General features: G+C 40.1%; 1 protein-coding gene across 7 annotated transcripts in view; it reads right to left on the bottom strand.

Moving 5' to 3' along the window:
* Rbks (ribokinase) overlaps positions 1–21395 on the bottom strand; it is a 117418-nt gene that overhangs the window by 52975 nt on the left and 43048 nt on the right. For all 7 annotated transcript variants that reach the window (XM_021253645.2, XM_087216200.1, XM_013070148.3 and 4 more), the window contains exons 3-6: positions 20173–20236; positions 19014–19076; positions 14560–14724; positions 5277–5368 (exon numbers count right to left, since the gene is read on the bottom strand). In XM_021253645.2, coding sequence (XP_021109304.1) covers positions 5277–5368; positions 14560–14724; positions 19014–19076; positions 20173–20236 — 384 coding nt within the window. The remainder of the gene's footprint in view (positions 1–5276; positions 5369–14559; positions 14725–19013; positions 19077–20172; positions 20237–21395) is intronic.

The following is a 21395-nucleotide window of genomic DNA, read 5'->3' as shown; positions in this document are numbered from 1 at the left end:
GTGACAGAAACTTTGATGGATACTGTACTGGTGCAGGAAAATAAAAAAGAATAACAAAAAACCACTAGCTATAAAAGACATTCTTGGAACAAACAGGTGAATTTGAATATGGCCCAGATATCTCATATGACAGTATAAAATGACTGTATTTCCTAAGTGTGATAATGGCATTATGTATATTCCCTCTTAGAAGACACACACTCAAGAATTTAGGGTATGTGTTATGGCTTGAGTCTAGATGTCCCCCCAAAGCTTCATGGGGTCATAGGTGGGGCTTTTCCAGAGGTGGCTGAATCTAGAGAATGTGATGCTGGGATTAAGGGTGTGTGATTACCAAATGAGTCCCCTGATTGGTTTGGCATGTCCTGAATAGGATTAAGGGTGTTCCACCCTGGGTGTGAGTGCTACCTGCCCATGAGGGGATAAAATATAAGGGACAGAAAGAGGGTGGTTGCTTCTTGCCTTCTGCCTTCCAAAGATTACATGTAAATAGCAAAGTTAGCCTATATACTTTTCATGTTCTTTTTCTTTCTTTCTTTTTGCAATACTAGGGATCAAACTCAGGACCTTGTACTTGCGCGGCACCACTGAGCTAAATCCCTAGCCCTTCATGTCCTTTTTCAATCCCAGAAAACATCTTGCAGTTTTCCCAATATAATATACTACTCTCCAGCCCCTCCTTTCTCTCCATCTTTCGCTTCATTAAACTTACTACAGCCTTTCAAGCTATCCTTCTCTAAATTCTCCTTTAATATTTCAAAAATATTTTTCTTTCTGCCTTGCTTTCTCAGTGACTTTCCCCACCTGGAGGTGAATGGATCAAGTCTCTTTCAGTGTGCTACTTTATTCTAATCTAATGTTTATTTTTCTAATGAATGATTAAAACAAATTTTAATGACAATTTTCATTTTCAATGGGTTCTAATGGATTGTTTTTCATCTTCTTATACTGTGGCTTTGTTCTGCTTTTCTTTCAGTTTTTTCTTTTAAAGTGAATATTAATCATTCTAATGTTAAAGTCTTTTTTGCATTGTTTTGTTTTATTATTAGTTTCCTCTTGGTTGCAGTCATCTTTTTTTTTTTTTTTCTTTTGGTATGGGGATCAAACTTGGGACCTTGGACTTGCGAGGCAGGCGGCAGAACCACTGAGCTAAATCCTCAGCCCTAGTTGCATTCATCTTTAGACCAACTGTTGGCTAAGTTCTACAGCATTCAGTTACTGCGGACCCCTGAAATGTTACTGGAAACCTCTGCAGTAGGCTCCAGTCTCCTGCCCAGTGTACAGCACAGGCCTGAGGAGAAAAAACCCTAAACAACAGAACTAAGAGAGAGAAAATGGGGCACAAGATGGCCAATGCCAGTGCAACCAACAAAGGCGCTGGCCAGTCCATGCCACTGATTTTTATTGGTAATCAACTGGGATAAAGGTGAGCTACATACAAGGATAGAACTATGTGCATGATGATACGCAGTCATGTGGTTTTTATGAAAATTAATGTAAGCAAGGCTCATAAAAGACAAGACAAAGCATTCTTGAATTAGGAACAAAATAGAGAAAATATATAGTTGTAATTAGAACACTGTCCTTCTCGTTAGAAGGCTTTAGTTGTGGGAATGGAATTTGGGTGCGAGTTACTCTGACCTCAGGACTTAGGGTTCGGGGCGGGGGGACTCGGTTCTCAAAACAAGCCAACTGTGGGGTTAACTCTTCACAGCCTGCACTGCTTACAGCCTGCTTTGGGCATAATCAATACTGCGGTCTCCCACATTTGGCTACTTTGTCTGCAGACTCGCTGTCTGGCTATGAGTTGTGCACACATCATCTCCCATCTGGCCTTCCCTGACTTTCTAGTGGTTTCAGAGTTCGATTTACTAGGACCCGGAGAGTCTCTCACCTGGAGACAGGTAGCCTATTGACCATAGGGAGTTCCTGCCAATGTACTGAGCCAGTGCTTGGCTTGGTTTCCCTCCTGGTGAGAGGCAGTGTCTCTGTCCTTCTATCTCCTCAGGTTGGGAGCCTTAAAAATACTGTAGCCCTGGCTGGGGATTTAGCTCAGTGGTTCTGAGTTCGATCCCCGGTACCAAAATAATAAATACTGTAGCCTCAGGCAGAGGGGTAGCAGATTCTTCCACCTTTCACTATTAGCAGATGAGCAGAGCCCCACATGCATGTTTTCTAGTCATGGACACTGCTGCTCTCTCACGAGCAGCACACTTTTAGTGCCAGTTACCCACAGGATGTGAGCTTTCTACCACTCTTGCCGGTTCTGCACCTGGTGTACAGCACATCAAAAGCTGGAACGCTCCATGAAGCTGTTACATTACTTCTGTGTGTGTGCGGTTTCAGATCGGGCTTCGCTATGTAGTTCAAGCTGGCCTTCAACTCACTATGCAGCCAAAACTGGCCTCGAATTGCAGTGATCTTCCTGCTTTGGCCTCCCGAGTGCTAGGATTACAGGTGTGCACCCCCATGCCTGGCTTAATTGCTATACTTTTGATCTGTGGAGTTACATCCGATTTTTGAGCTTATATCTTTTCACTGTTTCTTTTTTATATTTGTATATCAGTGTATCAGTGGTTTGGTTAAAGCAGAGGGAGGTTTCTTTTTGTTTTTTTCTTTTGTGGTACTAGAGATCAAATCCAGGGGCCACAGAGCTACATCTCCAGCCACTGCTCCCTCTCCATTTAAAAAATTTTTATAGAAAAGATCTCAGTAAATCGTATAGCTGGTCTTGAACTTGCAATCCTCCTGACTCATCCTCTTCAGTAGCTAAGATTACAGCTGTGCACCGCTATACCAGCTCAGAGTGTCTTAAGCATGAATTTACATTAACGTAAATTGTTTGAATCCATCCATAAGAACACTGAAATGTTTTAATTTTTTTGTTTTAAATATTTGAGACCAATTTCCTAGAGGTCAGAGTTCGTTCATTGAATAAGTATTTGCTAGGTGCCAACTTTGTGCTGGTACACGTGGCAGGTGTCATTTTCCAAAGATAACTGTATTAATATATATCACTGTACCTGCTATTTTACAGAGTTATAGTTTAGATTTAAAACATTCCCCCAAATCTCATGTGTTCAGAGGTGTGCTTTTGGAAGGTAACTGGACCTTGGGGGTGCTGCACTCATCAGTGAATTAAGCCATTGATAGTTCAAGGCTGAATGTGTTCTTAGGAGGGGGCCCTGCTTGGGGGTGAGTCACTTTGGGTGTGACCCAGAAGAGTATGTTCTTGTCCTTGGCTCCACCCTTTCCTCTCTGCTTCCTGGCTGCCATTAACTAACCATGTTTGGGCCGGGGATTTAGCTCAGTGGTTTTGCCGCCTACTGCGCAAGCGCAAGGATCCAAGTTCGATCCCCGGCATAAAAAAAAACAAAAAAACAAAAACACAACTAAGCATGTTCACTCTGCCATGCCCTTGTGCCATGATGTTCCTGCCTTAGAGCCTGGAAACCATAGACTGAATCCTCTGAATCGTGAGCTAAATTAAAACTTCTCCTCCTTTGTGGGTGTTGGGAATTGTCTCTCAGCAATGGCAAAACCTAATACATTATGACAATATAATGTTTTATTAAATGGTAGGGTTCCTCCTTTAACCAAAAGAATGGGGTAGAAGGGATGATGTGTTGTGACTTTTAAAGCTAAATCATAAAAGCCAACATGGTTTCTACCTAAAGCTCCACTCCCCCATGCTGGATCCTGGAACCTGGCTACCCTGTTGTGAGGAATCCCAGGCCACAAGGAGAGGCCATACGTTAAGTGTTGTGGCCTATGACTCCACTATGCCCCAGATGACAGCCAGCACCACCTAGTGAGCATGTGCATGAAGAAGATGTCAGATGATTCCATCCCTCAGCTTTAAGTCTTCCCGCTGAGGATCTAGGCATGGTAGAGCAGATAGACAGGCCACATTGTAATGTGTCTGAATTCCCGACTTATAGAAACTGGGAACAATAACTATTAATGTTAAATAAGCCACTAAATTTTGTGGTAATTTATTATGCAGCAAGAGAGCTATATACACAGGGATGGCTGCTAGGACTACAATAGTAAGACAGATGTCCTGACCCCATCGAACTTGTAATTTAATGCAGAAGATAGAAGTACTGAATATATAATTTGGGCCATGACGAATGTCTGAAGAATAAATAGACTGCCTTTTAAATGTCTAGCAGGGAAATCTGAGTGGTTGTCGGTTGAAAGTAATCTAACCTCTTATTGTGAAATGGTCACTATCTTCCACAATTCCTTTTTCCTAGCCCAGTGCCTGGCCACGGTGGTTGCTCAGAAATATTGCATAAACTACTGTGGCTTGTTAAAATTAGCTTCCATGTGCCAGTCTTCTTTCTTGCATCCTGTATGTTCTATCAAGAAACAGGTCAAGAAATCCTAGAAACTGTCACTTGGGCTTCAAACCAAGTGGAAAATTAATAGTTCATCAACTACTGTTCCTCTGTGTGTTTCCTTTGACGATGTGTGTTCACAGCCTGCGTCCAGACAATGGGAGAGAGCTCTAGTTTAATGCTGTCTGGCCTAAAAAGAGGGAAAAATACTACAATTTTCTTCCTAAAAATACTCAATGAAGAGCAACTGATAGACATTTTGTACAGATATATACATTATGAACCCCACAATTTCTCTCCTAATGCAGAGGCCCCTAAAGCCCTTTCTATGTTAGCAACGGAGGAACCTGTGACTGTCCATTGATGATGCAACCAAATGTCACAATATGTGCCCAAATAATGGAAGGCAGCAAACATTTCAGGGGTGGTGTACTCAGTAGAGCTGATCTAACAGCTTCTAGATAAAATATCAGAAGCTCAGTTAAATCCGAATTTCAGAAAACAACAAATAATTTTGGAATATTTAAGTATGTCTAGTAAATTATTCATTGACTATCTGAAATTCAAATTTCACTGGGCATTTGCACATTTATTTGCTAAACTTGGCAACTCTAATACTAAGTGGACTATAGAATATAGAATCATTAGAAAGGAAAATAAAATACTAATAATGTGAGGGCAGGGAAGGGGCTAAAACTGAGGTTTGGTAAGTGCCACATTATGGAGGTGGCTCAGTGAATTCTTCACCCCAGTCCTAGGATTTACTAATTTCCTTCTCTCCATACCCCAGTAAAGTGAAAAAACCTGTTTTCAACTGTGTCTAAGAATTCTCTTGTGACCAAACTGATGTGGTTAATCCTGCCTTTCTGCTTTGTCCACTTGTGTGAAAGTCTTCTGGTTGCTCACAGAATAAGCAAAGCAATTCATCCTTACCTCGCTTTCATTGCAGCAGAACACGTCTGAGAGGGTATAGAATTGGGGATCCAGGTCAGCAATGGCAGGAGCTGGATTGAACAATGTTCTTACTACAAAGGAAAAGGAAGGGGGTTCAACAGTTACCAAGTTTAACATGATGCATTTACAGACATTTAGTAGGAAAAATCCCCAACTATAGTTATTTTTTAGTACCATTTCGTTCTTTTTTCTGTTTCCTTGATGTTTCACTGTGCAGCATTTCAGCTTTGAAGGTAAGCATCAATATTTACAACCAAGGTGATTCCAGAGTTAAGTGAGGGGTAAGCAGAACATTAAAGTAAAATGTTGTGTAATGGGCTGGGGATTTAGCTCAATGGTGCTGCCGCCTGCCTCGCAAGCGCAAGGTCCCGAGTTCGATCCCTGGTACCAACAAAAAAAAAACGTTGTGACATGGAAGAACCTGTATGAATGAGAACAGGCTAGTCAACATTTCCGTGGGTTGCTTTAAGTGCTTTGTTGTAAGGCCAGTTCATAAATTCATTTTCCAGGGGAGAAAAAAGAGATGACAGAAAAGAAACAACAGAGTTCAACATTTCCCTGGTAAAAACAGTATGTAGGAAATTCAGGTGCATATGTGTATTTTGTATACCCATGTCTCCCAGTTACATTGCAATCATGCATGCCAACACACACACACACACACACACACACACACACACACACACACACAAGCTGACATTCTTGGGCAATCTGGAAACTTAACAAAAAAAAATTGAGAAATGCTGGGCAGTGAGAGGCTGAGTACCAGCTTTGACTATGAGCCTCCAAGAGAAGGATGAACAGGGATAGAAGGGATAGGGAAGGAAGAGTGTGACAGCCACTACATGCCAGAGAAGTGAATTTCTCAGAGGAGAAAAGTGAGGTTCAGAGAGAAGTCATATTTTGAAGGCCCTTCCCTGGGACGTGGTTAGGCTGAACTCCTCCCCAGGGTCCTCTGGCTATAAGTTCAGGGTTTGACCTTCCTGAAACAGAACTCTTTCTTCTCTATGCCAGGACTCTGTCAACAGCAACCATGCCCTCAATCCTGAAATTCAGTGTCTTTTAAAACAGTTTGGTGCCAAACTCTGTAAGCGATTTTACAGATCTCAGCAATTACATTTGTAGGAAGCTCACTCTTTGTCACAACCCTTATTCAGCAGAGTGCTGGACTAGACTGGCTAGTGTTTTTATCATCGGGGGTCCGCTGACCTACCTGTTATGGAGTTCTACCTGACTACAGAGCCACAGAGTAAAATCCTCAACTGCAGTTCCCAGAGACTCCTGTAGAACAGTGGTTCACAAACCTAGTCACACATCAGTGTCACTAGGAGAATGTGTTCAAACGTGGATTTCCAGACTTCACGTCAAACTCACTGACGCAGAACCTCTGGGGGGTTAGTCAGGGGTCTGCACACTCACAAGTTCTCCAGGTGGCTCTCACACAGGCAGCTTGGCAGCGATCCTCTCTGCATTCCTGGGGAGAAGCCCATCAGCACGCGCTGATGGAAGCAGCCCACTGCTGCAGCCTGGTGAGGCTGTCTGGCCTCTCTGGACCTTCCTAGGTCTTCCTTAACATTCTGGTTCAGTCAGTGGTCTTGTCCAGTATGGCTAACACTAGTTCCACATTATTATTTTAGAATCCACAATGTCCACCCACAGATATTCTGGGGTGTATTTTTAGCTGCTCAGATTTCTGTACAGGACTCTTGTGCAGCTTAAATTAGAAAATGGACATAAAAGCGCTGTGTAAACTGTAAAGTGTTGTACAAAAGTAGAGGATTATTACTGTTATTATATTGTCCTTTACACCCCCGCCTGTCCACCCATCTCTTTCGCCTTTTGCTGCTGTAGCCCAGCGAAAATCTCTTTCACTGGTTCTCCCACTTGCGCAAGGCCTTAGTGATGCCGGTTTTGCAGAACAGTCCCCACTGCCCAGCATTCTAACTCCTCCACTTACTTCTGAGCTCTTCTGAGCAATATATCGTTTCCTGTTTTCCACAAGCATTAAATCTAAACACTCTTGCTCACCCAGTGTGGTTGAGTGTGTACTCGTCAGGGTCAGAGCACTGCTTAGAACAGCTACCAGTGCAGAGAGGAGGGTGCAGTCACTCTCACAGAAGTTCCTTTTGTTTTCAAAAGATCTCCAATCTAGCAATTTCTTTCTTTCTTTCTTTTTCTTTTTTTTTTTTGGTACCGGGATCGAACTCAGGTCCTTGCACTTGCACAGCAGGTGGCGAAACCACTGAGCTAAATCCCCAGCCCTAGCAATTTCTTTTCTAAACCTATTGTACAGAAATCCACAGGCTTGCAAAGATGATACACAGTGATGTTCACATGGCTGTTTGTAATGGAAAAGAAAATCTACACATCTATCAAAGTGGTTAAAAAAGTTACGATATCCACCCAATACAATATTCTGCAGTTGCTAAAAAGGATGAAGTAGCTCTCTGCTTTGCAGAGGAAGATTTCTATAATTTATTAGAAGTGAAAAAGGCAGCTGTGAAAGATGATGAGAGGAAACCTGATTATAGATTAAGTGCTGTAGATCATGAAAAGACAACATTGTTTAAACCTATACAGTATCTTCCACTAAAAACTGGCCCACACTTACAAACTCAGCACTCAGGAGGCTGAGGCAGGAGTACTGCCAGTTTGAGGCCAGCCAGGTCTACATAGCAAGTCCCTGTCTCAACAAACAAACAAAACCCAAAACAGGCCCCCTAGGAATGAAATGATGTAATATCCAGGTTTTGCAGTGGATGGTGGGTGGGTGGTAACGAGCTGCGGTGCAGAAGAAATAACACTGGCCATGTCTTGATAACTGTTGCAACTAAATGACAGTGTATATGGGCTTACCATGCTGTTCTGTGTGTCCCTGTGTATTTGAAATTTTCCATAATAAAAACACATTTTATCACAAATATTGTATGAAATCAGTCAAACCTTATCTGCTTGTATTTTACTGAGGGAGATTTCTTACCAATAATAACTGAATACGTGGGCCTAGAGTGTGATACCTAAGTTTAGATGAACAAAATTTAGGGGGAAAGTAAAATGCCATAAAGAGGAAGCTCATCTTGGCTCGTGCTACCACCACTAAGCAGAAATCCTTTACCAATGAGAAAGTGTTAGGAAGAATTAGTAGATGGAGTTAGAGTGAAGAACAAATTTGTAATTGACAGGATGGAAAAGATGATGCCACCCCGGGACCAGGCAAAAGGACAGAATACCCGATGTTTTCTGGTGTGACTCGGAGCTGCAGAGGTGACTGGCAGGACCCACCAGTGATTATTATTCATTACAGCGCGAGATGGACTAAACTCCTGGTTATCTTTACTGCAAGTCAATGGCTGACACAGTAATGTCAGTGAAGAACTAGTGAGGCCTGGGCAGCAGCTGGATGGGCTAAAATACAGGGAAATGAAGCGGAAGTTCTTAATGTGCTGCTGTGGGGGACACAGGGGCTGGGGAGACAAAAAGGTCCTAAGAACTAGCTCAGAAAACAGGAAAGAAAATCACCCTGAGCTGAGGAGGTGTGAGGACCCTGGGTACCCACAACGCTGTCTTCGCTGACTCTTCCCCTGGAGGTTCTTTTCTGCGACTTGAGCAGCACTTGGCTCATGAGCTGGATAATGTTACTGTCAAAATTGAGATGGCCAGCCAAAAATTTTTGTTTGCCAAATGGAAAAGACCTAAAGTGGCATTAAAAGATACTTTGTATCATACCTACGATTTAATCTTGGCGATCTTACAATGCCAGTTATTTGTAATTGTTCCTGTTGTTTATTTGCTTTGAAATGGATATGAAGACCAGAACCAGCGCACATCATTTCATCACCAGCAGCCCCAGCAACAGCTCCTAGTGGGCCTCCTTCCCCACTGCAACGTGACCTGGCAGGGATGGGGCCACACAGGGCTACCAAGTTTTTTTTAATGTTTTAAGTCCTGTCTCTAAAAACCAATGTTTTTTTGGGGGGGGAGGGAAAACCAATGTTTTTTTTTTTTTGGTACCAGGGATAGAACTCCGGACCTTGCGCTTTTGAGGCAGGTGGTGGAACCACTGAGCTAAATCCTCAGCCCTGCAATGTTTTAATCTTGATAAAGACAGGGAGAAAGAATTCTGAGATAGCATATTCAAAGATATGGGGTCCTTTGCCTCTACATTTTAATAATTGACACATAATATAGTTATACAATGTATATAATTGACATGTGGCTACTTGTTAACAGATAACAGAGCTGTGACAATAAACTTCGATGATACTGATGACTTTACCATCTTTCTTGCAGATGGGATAATGCTGATTAGCACATATGAGCACAAGGGGCAACAGGCAAGACACTCGGTGCTCACCAGATCATGAGCTTTGCCTGCCGTGCTCTGTGACCAGTCCGCGGTGACATCAACAAGCTGAGAGCTCCGGCCTGATTCTCGTTTCACAGAACAAATGGAGGGCAGGAACAAGTAACGGACTTTCTCGACTGAGGTTCCTTATTTGCTAAGCGAGCAGTTCTGGATTTGAGGCCGATCTTCATGATTCCCAAACCAGTACTCTCCTTTCATTAATCTACTCTCTCATCTGAAAATGACGATGCATCACACACACACACACACTCATAGTATCTAAACTGCATTTGCATGTGCTAGAATCTACCAGATAGGAGGGAGCTGACCTGGCTGGAGAATGAGTGCTTCCTGACTGGATGATTTCCAGATAGAGGTGTGTCTCGTGTGTGTGTGTGTGTGTGTGTGTGTGTGTGTGTGTGTATGCATTGTGTGTATACTGCAGTGCAGTGTGTGGGGAGACACTGCTGAAAATACTCTAGGGCTTCTTCTCTGTTTCTGTTTCCTTTCCTTTCCCTTCAGTTCTTTAAGACATTGTGTAGTCCAAATTGGCCTTGAGCTTGAGGCAATCCCCCTGCTTCGACCTCCCAAGTGCTGGGATTACAGATGTGTACCATTATGTCTGGCGACTTCTCTGTTTCTTAGGCAGCAAAAATACTCAAAGTTTAGGCCATAAAACTTTGGGCAGTTAAAAGGTCTGAATTTTACTTTTCCAGAGATACCCTTCACAAAGGCTCACTTCTGTGAAATGAAGGGCATGTGGTGCTTTTTTTTTTTTTTAGTCTATTACAAAAAATAAAAAATGTTCTTATTCCACATAACATAAATGCACGCCAGAATTCCAAAGTCATGTACAGAATCAATAACTAAGGAATAACAAAAGTTATACATAAAAGATAAGCTATTTTAACCACCTATTTGGTTATATATATAGAATAGAATATATAACACTGAGCATCTCTTATCACAGGTACAAGGAATATTTTGCAGATTTTCTTCACTTCATCATCCTAACAAATAATTGAAGTTGCTTTTCTCCCTAACATGTAAATAAATATTCCTTTTGAGCTCTGTTAGGATTAAGAGTTAAAGAATATCTGTAAAATTAGAATTTGAATTCTTCCTAATATGTAAAAGTTTATTTTCTACTGAGCTAAAGTAGTTTCTTTTTTTTTTTTAATTCTTTCATTGGTACATTTTAGGTATACAATACGTTCACATTTATCATTGGGTGCTTGTACCTGTACATGATGTATCTTGGTTCTTATTTTTTCCATTACCTGTGTGCCCTTCACCCCCTCCACCCTTCCCTATTTACATCCTTTGTTTCCATTTTTTTTTCTTTTCTCATAATTCTTCCTTTCCCTTCTTCCCTTTCCCCTTCCCCTCCCACCACCTCTACCCCTTTGGACCTTTTCCTATTTCAAATTATCAATTATTTGTTTTAATCATTTTAATCCTTATTTACACTTTCAGTTTCTCACGCTAGAGAAACTATTCGGTATTTACACATGTGTGTCCTATTTATTTCACTTAAAGAGTATGGCCTCAATATGCATCCATTTAGCTATAAATGTCTCTAGTTTCTTGTTCTTTATGGCTGCATAGTACTCCATTTTATTAAAAAACCCACATCTTCTTTATCCAGTTTCCAGTCGATGGGCACTTGGGCTGTTTCCAAGTTTTAGCTATTACAAACTGTGTGTGGCGCTTTGTTTTTAAAGTGTGGTCTGGGAGACAGAACTTGGGTCTTTGAGTCTACAAATCTGTTTTCCATTTATTAGTGTGATGTTGCCTGAGAAAATTATTTAATCTGAGTCTGCCTCCTCATCTTCAGTCTGAAAGAATAATGCCTGCCGTATCTTTGTCAGAAGGCATTTCTGAGGATCAAATGTATATGGAAGAACTTTGTATGCTAAAAGGACATACAAATGCAAGGTATCAATACTTTCAATATCATTCATTAGCCTCTCCCCATCTGTGGTTTTGTTTTCCACAGTTTCAGCTACCTATGGTCAACCAGGGTCTGAAAATATTACGGAAAATTCCAGAAAGAATAATTCATAAATGTTAAGTTGTGTAGCATTCTCAGTCAGGTGATGAAATCTCATGCCACCCTGCTCCATCCCGACTGGGACATGATGCCACTGAGAGCCACCTTGGTCATCAGATCAACTGCTGTGATGTTACGGTGCCTGTGCTCCAGCGATCTGTATTTTATCTAGCAATGACCTCAAAATGCAACAGTAGATGCTGGCAATTCAGATATACGAAAGAGAAGCTGCAAAGAGAAGTGTTTCTTCTAGGTGAAAATGCAAAAGTTCTTGACTTAGATAAGAAAAAATATGTAGGGTGAGGTTGCTAAGCTCTACAATGACACTGAGTCACTGGGGATGGAACCCAGGGTGCTCTATATGAGCTGCACCCTCAGCCCTTTTAGTGCTTTTTTTATTTATTTTTTTTAATCTTGAGACAGAGTCTCACTATGTTGCCCAGCCTGGGCTCAAGCTTAATCTTCCTACTTCAGCCTCTGAAGTAGCTGAGATTATAGGGTAGGAGTGCACCATCGTGCCTGGGAAGAACTCATTTCTATCCATAAAATTGTGAAGAAAAAAAAAAAAAAAAAAGAAATCAGTGCTAGTTTTGCTGTTGTACTTCAAAGTGCAAAAGTTATGGCCACAGTACATGATAAATGCTTAGTTAAGATGCATTAGATTAGAGGTAGGTGTTATCCAAAGTTTCAGACATCTACTGGGAGTCTGGAATGTATCTCCCCACCCTAGATAGGAGGGAACTACTGGGTAGGAAGATCATGTGGAATGAATACTCAGGCACCCTGGCTTGTACAAGAAATGTCAGGGGTGCCAGGGCGTCTGTAGCCCCCATCATCTACTCCTCTTCTTGTGCTGCAGGACCTCCAGCTCCTAAAATGCAAGAGCTGCCTGGCAGCTGACAGAGGAAGCATTTCTGGACCCCACCCAAAGATGGCTGGGCCCCAGCCAGATGCCAGCTCGGGTCAGGCGGCTTGCCCAGCAGGATTCCTCTTACCTCACCTGTGAAAGGCTGGCTCCTCAGCTGTGGTGGACATACCTTCCTCTCCTCCACAAGCTGGACAGGAAACAGGCAACTAGACCAGGACAGAGCAGAAAGTGATCTCTGAGAAGCAACGGATAGTGGGAAAGAAAGAAAAGTTGTATGAGAAAATGCTTTCATCTGTACAAAGAGAGGCAGGAGGGAGAGCGAAGTGGGAAGTGGCGCATTGTATTCACACCTCCAGCTGGGATGAGCGCAGTGGAGAGAATGCTTACCATAAGCATTGGACTTTATCCGTGACACTTCGAGAAAATGTAACCGAATGGGTTTTGGCTTAGAATGCTTTCTGACAGCTTCAAGTCCATTAAAAATACAGTAAATGTCAGTGAGAATTTGCCACAGCATGTTTTGCCAAGAGGAAAATTTGTTAAATCAGGACACACACTTTAAAATTCTCCACAAAATCACTTCAGTGACTTATTTTCCATTTACTGCTATACAGAACACTATACACTTTGTGAGAAATCACTTATATAAACACACACACACACACACACACCCTGCACACACACTCTGTTCTACTTTTTAAAAAGATTTTTATACTACTGAGAAAGTTTTATCTGGAAAAGTCAATGTGTTTCCCTCTGTATTTTTTAAAATTATAAAGCACAGAACTACTGGTAGACTATCAAGCAAAAGCCATTGTCTTAGAGTGGCTACTTTTTATTTTGTTTTTTCTTATCAAATGGTGCTAGGATCAGGATATTATCCTAATTCTAATTTAAAGAGAAAAGTGGACAGGAGACAAGAAAAATGGGATTTACTGGCATGTACTATAACATGCTTGGCATCATATTTTGTTTCATTCTATCCTTAGAACAATTCTGTAGGGCATATTTCTATATGTATTTTACAGTGAGGTTCAGAAAAAGCAGCTAATTCTAAGACCACAGAGCCAACAAGGGACAGAAATGGAATTCTAATCCAGAAGACGCTTTCTCCACTAGCCAAAGGAGACAGAGGCCAACCTCCCCCCAAACAAAAACAAAAACAAAAACTACCTTTAAAAATATCTATTTATCTGAGCCAAGTATGGTGGCACATGCCTGCAATCCCAACTACTTGGGAGGCTGAGGCAGGAGGATGGAAATTTTTAGGTCAGCCTGGGTAATTTAGTGAGATCATGTCTCAAAACAAAACAAGGGCTGGGATGTTGCTCAGGGCAAGGCCTTGGGTTTAATCCCTAAAACCAAACAATAACAAGAGGGGAGAATGAGTGGAAAAGCAGATGAATCAAGATTAGCCTTGGGTTGATAACTGTTGGGTGTTGGGTTTAATTATGCCTGTTTTGGTAGGTTTGGAAATTTCTGAAATCAAAAGTCAAATGAAAGAGCTGCTTAATATATATCAGCAATACAGAAAATAATACATGTGATCTTTTGTTATTTATTGAAATGATAAGTTCTATAAAAAGAAATAGAGAACGAACTGTTGACTCCTAGAGATGTTTATCAATACATACCTGGGCAGGATTGGACATGTCATACAATTAACTTTTGCTTCTCAGAATGGAAAACATCTTATCACTAGCATGTATCTTGGACAATGGGCTGATGCCAAGATTCTACTTACCCCTCCTATCATTTCTGCTAACTCAAATGCAGATTTATATTGAGGGATATCAGATACTCTACTCATGTTATTTTTACTCTATTTGTAAGTTTTTCTAACATTATCAAGAACTACAGGACAGTAAATCTTGTAGATGGAGGAAAGAATATTTTACCACAAAAACAGTATTGCTTTGCTTAACTTAAAAGGTTAACTTTAATTAAGATAGTGATAAAAGCTTTTATAGACAGAGTGACAAATAAGTAAAGTTACCTCCATTGCTGTGAGCCATTTTCAGGGCTTCCAAAGAAGTTGTTGGAGTTATTTCTAGCTGGCAGATCATTACTTTGGCTCTGCTAATGACACTGCCTGCCTCTCTCAGGTCTTCAGTATTCAAAAGTAAATTTGCTCCAGCCACAATGACGATGATATTCTGGCCTATAAAGAAATTCTACATCTTTATATTAAAACCAAGCAAAGCCGAGCAATGATATTCCCCAATGTTATAATCATCCTTGTAAAGTCATTACCTTAAATATGAAGTATTAATTTTTAACATTTCTAGGACATTCAGGTTAAATTTTGTGTTCCAAATACATCTTTTATAGTATCTCTAAGATTCATGTTATTCTGATGACTTTGTTTCTTCCCTTAGGAGACAATCTCTCTATGATGCCCAGGCTGGCCTTAAACTACTAGGCTCAAGTGAGCCTCCTGTCTCAGCTTCCCAAGCAGCTGGGATTACAGGCATGTGCCACCATGCCTGGCCTATATATGCCTGGCCTATATGCTGTATAGTGTGCAAGTAGTTCATGTATGTACCCTATGGTACTGTAGAAGTGATTCTGTTGATCTAAACACATTTTATAATGTCTAACAGGTGGAAAATTCTACCAGATGGAGAGAGAGAGAGAGAGAGAGAATGAGGCTGTAGTGTACCAGATTAGGAAGAAGCGACAAGACTAAGCAATCTCATTCTCATCACTGGAGCCCATTCTCTAATCCCATCTACACAGTGCAGCTGATCTGCAGGCAATCTGTTAGGAGCTGTACCATCTGATACAGTAGTAACCACAGCACGTGTGCCTACTGAGCGTTTGAAATGTGGTTATCCTGCACTGAGATGTGGTTCAAGTAGAAAATACACGGTGGGGGCCGGGGATTTAGCTCAGTGGTTCTGCTGCCTGCCTCACAAGTGCAAGGACCCGAGTTCAATCCCCGGTACCAAAAAAAAAAACAACAAAAAAACCACAGTGGATTTAAAATACAGTACAGCAAAAAGGAAACAAAACAGCTCATTAAAATTTAAAAACATTTAATTTAAAAATAGATGTTTGATTACATGTCGAATAATATTTTGGATATATTAGGCTCAATATACTGTCAAAATTAAGTTTACCTGTTTCTTGTGGCTACTGGGCAATTTAAAATCCTACATGTGTCTTGCATTTTATTTCTGTTGGACAGCACTGATCAGGAGGAATGAGTTGCAGCAGGCAGTTTTTTTTTTTTGTGCTCCAGGCTACTTGTGCTGATCTTGTATAGACACGACCTAAAATTACGTCTCAACATAGAACAAATTCTAGCCTATCATTTTACCACAGATGTATCTGTTGGCCATGAGGAAGACTTAATAAAGTGGGAACAGTTCAGCATGAGCCCAACCTCAATCCTGGAAAAATTCATAGTGCCCACTTGCTGAAAGATAGCATCTCCCCTCCTTTTACTCCTGCAGTGACCTCATTCTCAGTTGGAGTCAAGTGAAGCCTGTGATTTCAAAATCAGCATTTCTCAACTGGCCCTGGCTACAGAGCCACAAGCTCAAGACTACAGCTGACTGGACTACAGCTGGCAGTTGTGTGGATAGCTCATTCATGCCTCAAATTTCACAGTCAAAATGAAACTCATTACTTTATCTTACATACTATTCATACTTTCATTAAAAGAGCCCGACTGTCCCATTTCTGTATTTGTCTTAGCTTTTCTACAATCTATACTCTTGAGGACACTATAATACTAAAGTCAGGCAAAGCCTGCTATAATAGGTACATAACATATAATGTTAAATTATGTCTTTGCATGGAAAATGCAGGTTTTGTTTCACAGGTAAGAAAGAAAGAAAACAATGCCATATCCCTAGAATAAGAGGTCTAAGACATGAATTAAGGTGCTCTTGGTAGCAATAGTTTAATTTACAGTGTAGCATAAAGTAATGAACATAGACTTTATGTTGCCAGCAAGAAAACTTTTATCTACTTTTCTTAGACAATTTTTTATTATTCTAACTTTAGGATCATTAAAGTGGAGTTAAAATACCATGTTTATTATGTAAAATGATCTCGCAAAACTGTATTATAGTAATCCTCTGTATCTATGGTTTTGTTTCCTGAAGTTTCAATTACCTGTGGTCAAACTGTGGTCTGAAAAAATTAAATGGAAAGTTCCAGAAATAAACAGTTCATAGATTTTAAATTGCTCGCCATTCTGAGTAGCATGGTGAAGTCACATGCCATCTCACTCCGTCCCATCTGGGATATGCACTATCCTTTGTCCACTGCATCCATCACCTGCACACACACACACTGATCAGGCACCCTGATGATCAGACTGACCACTGAGATATTGCATTGCTTGTTTGCAAGTGAAGCTGACATAGCAGCCTAGTGCTACACCACCCATCTCTCTTCGAATTATCACACAGGCATTGTGTCATCTTGCATCATCACAAGAAGGGTGAGTACAGTGCAATAAGATTCTGAGATAAAGACACAGAAAATACATTCATATAACTTTTGCTACAGTATACTGCTATAATCATTCTACTTTGTTATTGTTCTTAATCTCTGTTCTTAATTTATAAATTAAACTTTATTATAGGCACATATGTATAGGAAAAATCATTAGAAGCAAATAATAATATCAATATAGCATTATATTCATTATAAAAATATTTACATTGTTAGTATATTATATAGCAATAGTGGTATATTAATATATATTCGTATTATATACAGATTTATTTCTCAGGACTATTTATAGTCCTGAATCCTGAAACATATTCCTCCATGAATGAGGGAGGATCATCATATAAATAAAAGATATATTGTGACAAATCCCAATTTAACCCAGTGTAAGCTGACTGCTTTCGATGCACTAGGTTTGTCATAGATGTCGCATGAAATCCTTGGTCTTTCTGCATATTAATCTGATTTTTAAAAATCTTAGGTAGGTGTTCTTACATTTAAAACAGTTGGCAGAAATTATGAAACTCTAACTTAAAAGCAGTTACCGTTTTTAAAAATAAATGTTTCAACTAAGGTACAGGTTTGTGGCAGACTTAGTTGTAAAAACAGACTTTCAAGATCTGATTGCTGTTTAAAGAGCAAACAAATTGAACACTAACGATAAGCTAGAAATATGTAATTAGTTGCTGCCATTTGCTCATTAAATATTCTATAAATACGATTCATCAAATTTTCTTTTGCATCTATTTACATTTACTTAAGTAGTGTAATGGAAATGATAAGATGAATACTTGACTGATTTTGGAGACAAGTATCAATTTTGAGTTCACATGAAGGGTAAAGGGTCATTACAGGGTATAAATATTATTTGGATATAACTATAATGCTTCATGTATGAGGTATAATCAAAGACTATGGTGAATATTTAAATTAAAAAATTTATTACACTAAGATACATCATCACCAATCCTCCTCAAAGTAATCCCCCTTGCTTTGAACACACTTATCCCACTGTTCTTGCCACTTTCTGAGGCAATTCTAGAAGTCCTCTTTTGTGCATATCTTTTGTTGTGCTGTCATGGCCGCAGTAAAGCCCTGAATCAATTCAAAACATTCACCTTTCATGGTCATTTTGACTTTGGGGAAGAGCTAGAAGTCACATAGTTCCAGATCCAGTGAAAAAAATGAATGAGGAGGGCCAGGGATTTAGCTCAGTGGTTCTGCCACCTGCTTCGCAAGTGCAAGGTCCTGAGTCTGATCCCCGGTACAAAAAAAAAAAAAAAAAAAGAATGAGGCCATACTAATGGTTTTGACTGAAATTGCCAAGAATGTTTAATCAATGAAGGGTGATAAAAAAAATACGGTGAACATTTAAGTTAAAAAATGTATTACAGCCAGGTGTGGTGGCACACGCCTGCAATCCTAGCACTCTGGAGGCTGAGGCAAGAGGACTGCCATGAGTTTGAGGCCAGTGTAGACTACATAGTGAGTTCAAGGCCAGCCTTAGCTACATAGCAAGACCCTGCCTCCCCCAAAAGTACTTCAGTAAAAGACACATTTGCCACTCATCCTCTCTCAAAATACCCTCCCTCCTTTAAACATACTCATTTCATCATTCTTGGCAATGTGTCTTTTGGTGTAATAAGTTCTTTTTGGTCCCAGGGATTGAACTCGGAACCTTCTGCTTTCGAGGCAGGTGGCAGAACCACTGATCTAAATCCCCAGGCCCAAGTTTTAAAAAATATTTAAACATACACTGTATTTTTTGATCACCCCTTGTATTTTGGATCGATACTTTTCTATTTAAATGATCATCATGGGAAGTATAAATAAAGGGAAACACATATCTGGACTGGAAAGGCCATTGGATAGGCCTTGGAGTGGTGGATATAGCGAGAGGTCTATAGGATAGGGTCAAAATCCCAACGCAGCTGTGGAAATGATCTGTTTCAGGAAATGATGCTTCAATGTGTGAATACGTACCTTCATTATTGACAATTATAGAAGCAGCTCCAGTAGCAGCATCTTTAGTCTGATATGTAAATTCTATAAGAAAAAAGAAAATTACATTCTCGTACATACAGCCTGGCATGGATAATTTATTTTAACAATTTCAATGTGACATCAATCCTTGGAAAAAGTTTTTAATCTTTAACCATCTGGAATGAGTTAAAAAATAAGTAATTAGTGCTAATTTATACCCATCACCTATACGATGAGGAAAATAAGCATCTTTATATTTAGTGGTACCTTTTCTCTGTAACAGTAACAACCTATCAAATCACCCTAATTCCAATTCTCTGAAATTACTCATAGTTGTATACATATGCATTTTCTTTTTTTTTGGTACTGGGGATCGAACTTGGGACCTTGTGGTCGCGAGGCAGGTGGTGGAAGCACTGAGCTAAATTCCCAGCCCTACGTATGCATTTTCTAGACCAATACATTTCTTTTGAGACATCTGAGATAAAAAACAAAAGGTGGAACACATGAAATTAACTTGTTTGATTTTCTTTATTTTTTATTTTTTGGTACCCGGGATCAAACTCGGGTCCATGTGCCTGCGAGGCAGGTGGCAGAACTACTGAGCTAAATCCTTGGCCCAATTTTCTTTATTCTTATAAGCTTGGCACTTCGTTGAGAATCATGACCTGCATGTAAACAGGATTCTGATGAGACAGCCCTTGGCAGTAGCAGAGAGCTCTGGAGTCAGAAGGCCTGCATTCTAGTCCTGGCTCTGACTCTAGCTGTGTGCTCTTGGAAAAATCATACAACCCCTCTGGACCTTCAGTTTTCTCTTCTGTGACAATGTTGTTAGTCTCAATTATTTCTAGGATTGTTTCTAGCTATAACATTCAACGACTTTTCTTAAAATACCTTTTGTGAAACGCAGCACCTGTCTTCCCTGGACACATATTCATGAGATGAAGGTTTGTAACCTCCTATCCTTTTATTTCCATCCGGAGGGATGTATATAAAAGAATTCACCAGGGGACACTTAAGCAAGATCAAACAAAGCTGTGCATAAAAACTTTCTGGCCACCAGGGGAGGATCTAATAATTCTATTCTATGCTCAATTTTTTTATAACAAGATTACAGAAAAAAGTTATAAACACTAACTTTTAAAAAGATAGATTTTACCTGTAGAAATATCATTCTGTTTTAAGTTTTCTATATAATCATCGCCAAAAGAATCTTTGCCAACCTGTACCAAAGAAATGATGAACATTAGATCTTTTACATTTAGTAAAATGCTACAATGTAGTTTTTAGAATACTTAGCATTTTAAAAGGGCATATCTGCACAGTACTTTATAAACATTAATTAATCTTCTTAATGTAAGATGCTAGACTTGATTTCAGCCCAAAGAATTGTTACATACTGCATTAAAATTTCTCTTATATCCTACTTAAAATGCGAAGCATTTAATGTTGGTTACGAGTTCTATAGCTTTATTCTCATTTTGATCTGTTCATTTGACAATTACACTGAGATGGAGTTGTTCATCATCATCAATCTTCAATATTTATGAAGGATCTCAGTGTTCATACTATAAATGAAGACATTTTTATAATGACTTGCTCCATGCTCTAGAAGTTTCTTCCTTCCTGTGGCACCAGGATTGAACTCAGGGCCTTGAACATGCTAGGCAACTGCTCTCTCTACCTCTGACCCATACCCCCCACCCCCCTTCAGGCCTAGACTCTTTTTATCTTCTTCTCTGTCTTTGATATGAGGGACAAACAGCAGGGAAGTTTTAAAGCCTTAGTTAACTTGGATAACTTGACATAGTGGGATTCTACTGTTTTTGCATTCTAGCGTCCATTCTGTGAATTGGACTTTGGATTTTCCTTTGCACAGACCTGATTAAAAAGCCACCCCGTCACAGTGATAAGTTCATGAAAGGGCGCATGACCTAAATCAGTCCAGTAAGAATCAATCCTGGAAATCTTATTGAGTCTACTGGGGGAGAGAACTTGTTTCCCCAGTAAGATTTCTAGCTATAAGATAATGTAAGCTGGGAGTTCCTGAGGAGTGTTATCTGGAGATGGCCTGAATGAAAAGACTCCTAACAGCCTGATGGACACCTAAACTGCCTCAAGATGGCTCTGTTACTGGGTTTTTCAGTTACATGAGCCAACATACTTCCCCTCAACCCCATGCTAACTTGAATTCGGAATCTATTGTATTTACCCAAAAAGTGATAACTAGCTTCAAGATACAGCTAGCTTGCTCTGACTCGCAACCATAATTCAAGTAGTCGTGCTTTTGTCTGGATATAGAGACCAAGTTCCTGCTTTGCGGCCCACTTTGATCACTGGATCTCCTGACTGTGAATCCTAATCATCTTTTTACTTCCCTAG

This window comes from Heterocephalus glaber, unplaced genomic scaffold, assembly GCF_053883595.1.
Source record: "Heterocephalus glaber isolate CG9 unplaced genomic scaffold, H.glaber_assembly_v1.0 deba00001457, whole genome shotgun sequence".
Classification (NCBI taxonomy): Eukaryota; Metazoa; Chordata; class Mammalia; order Rodentia; family Bathyergidae; genus Heterocephalus; species Heterocephalus glaber.
The sequence above is the reverse complement of the archived record's forward strand: the minus strand, read 5'-3'. Positions and strand labels throughout refer to the sequence as shown.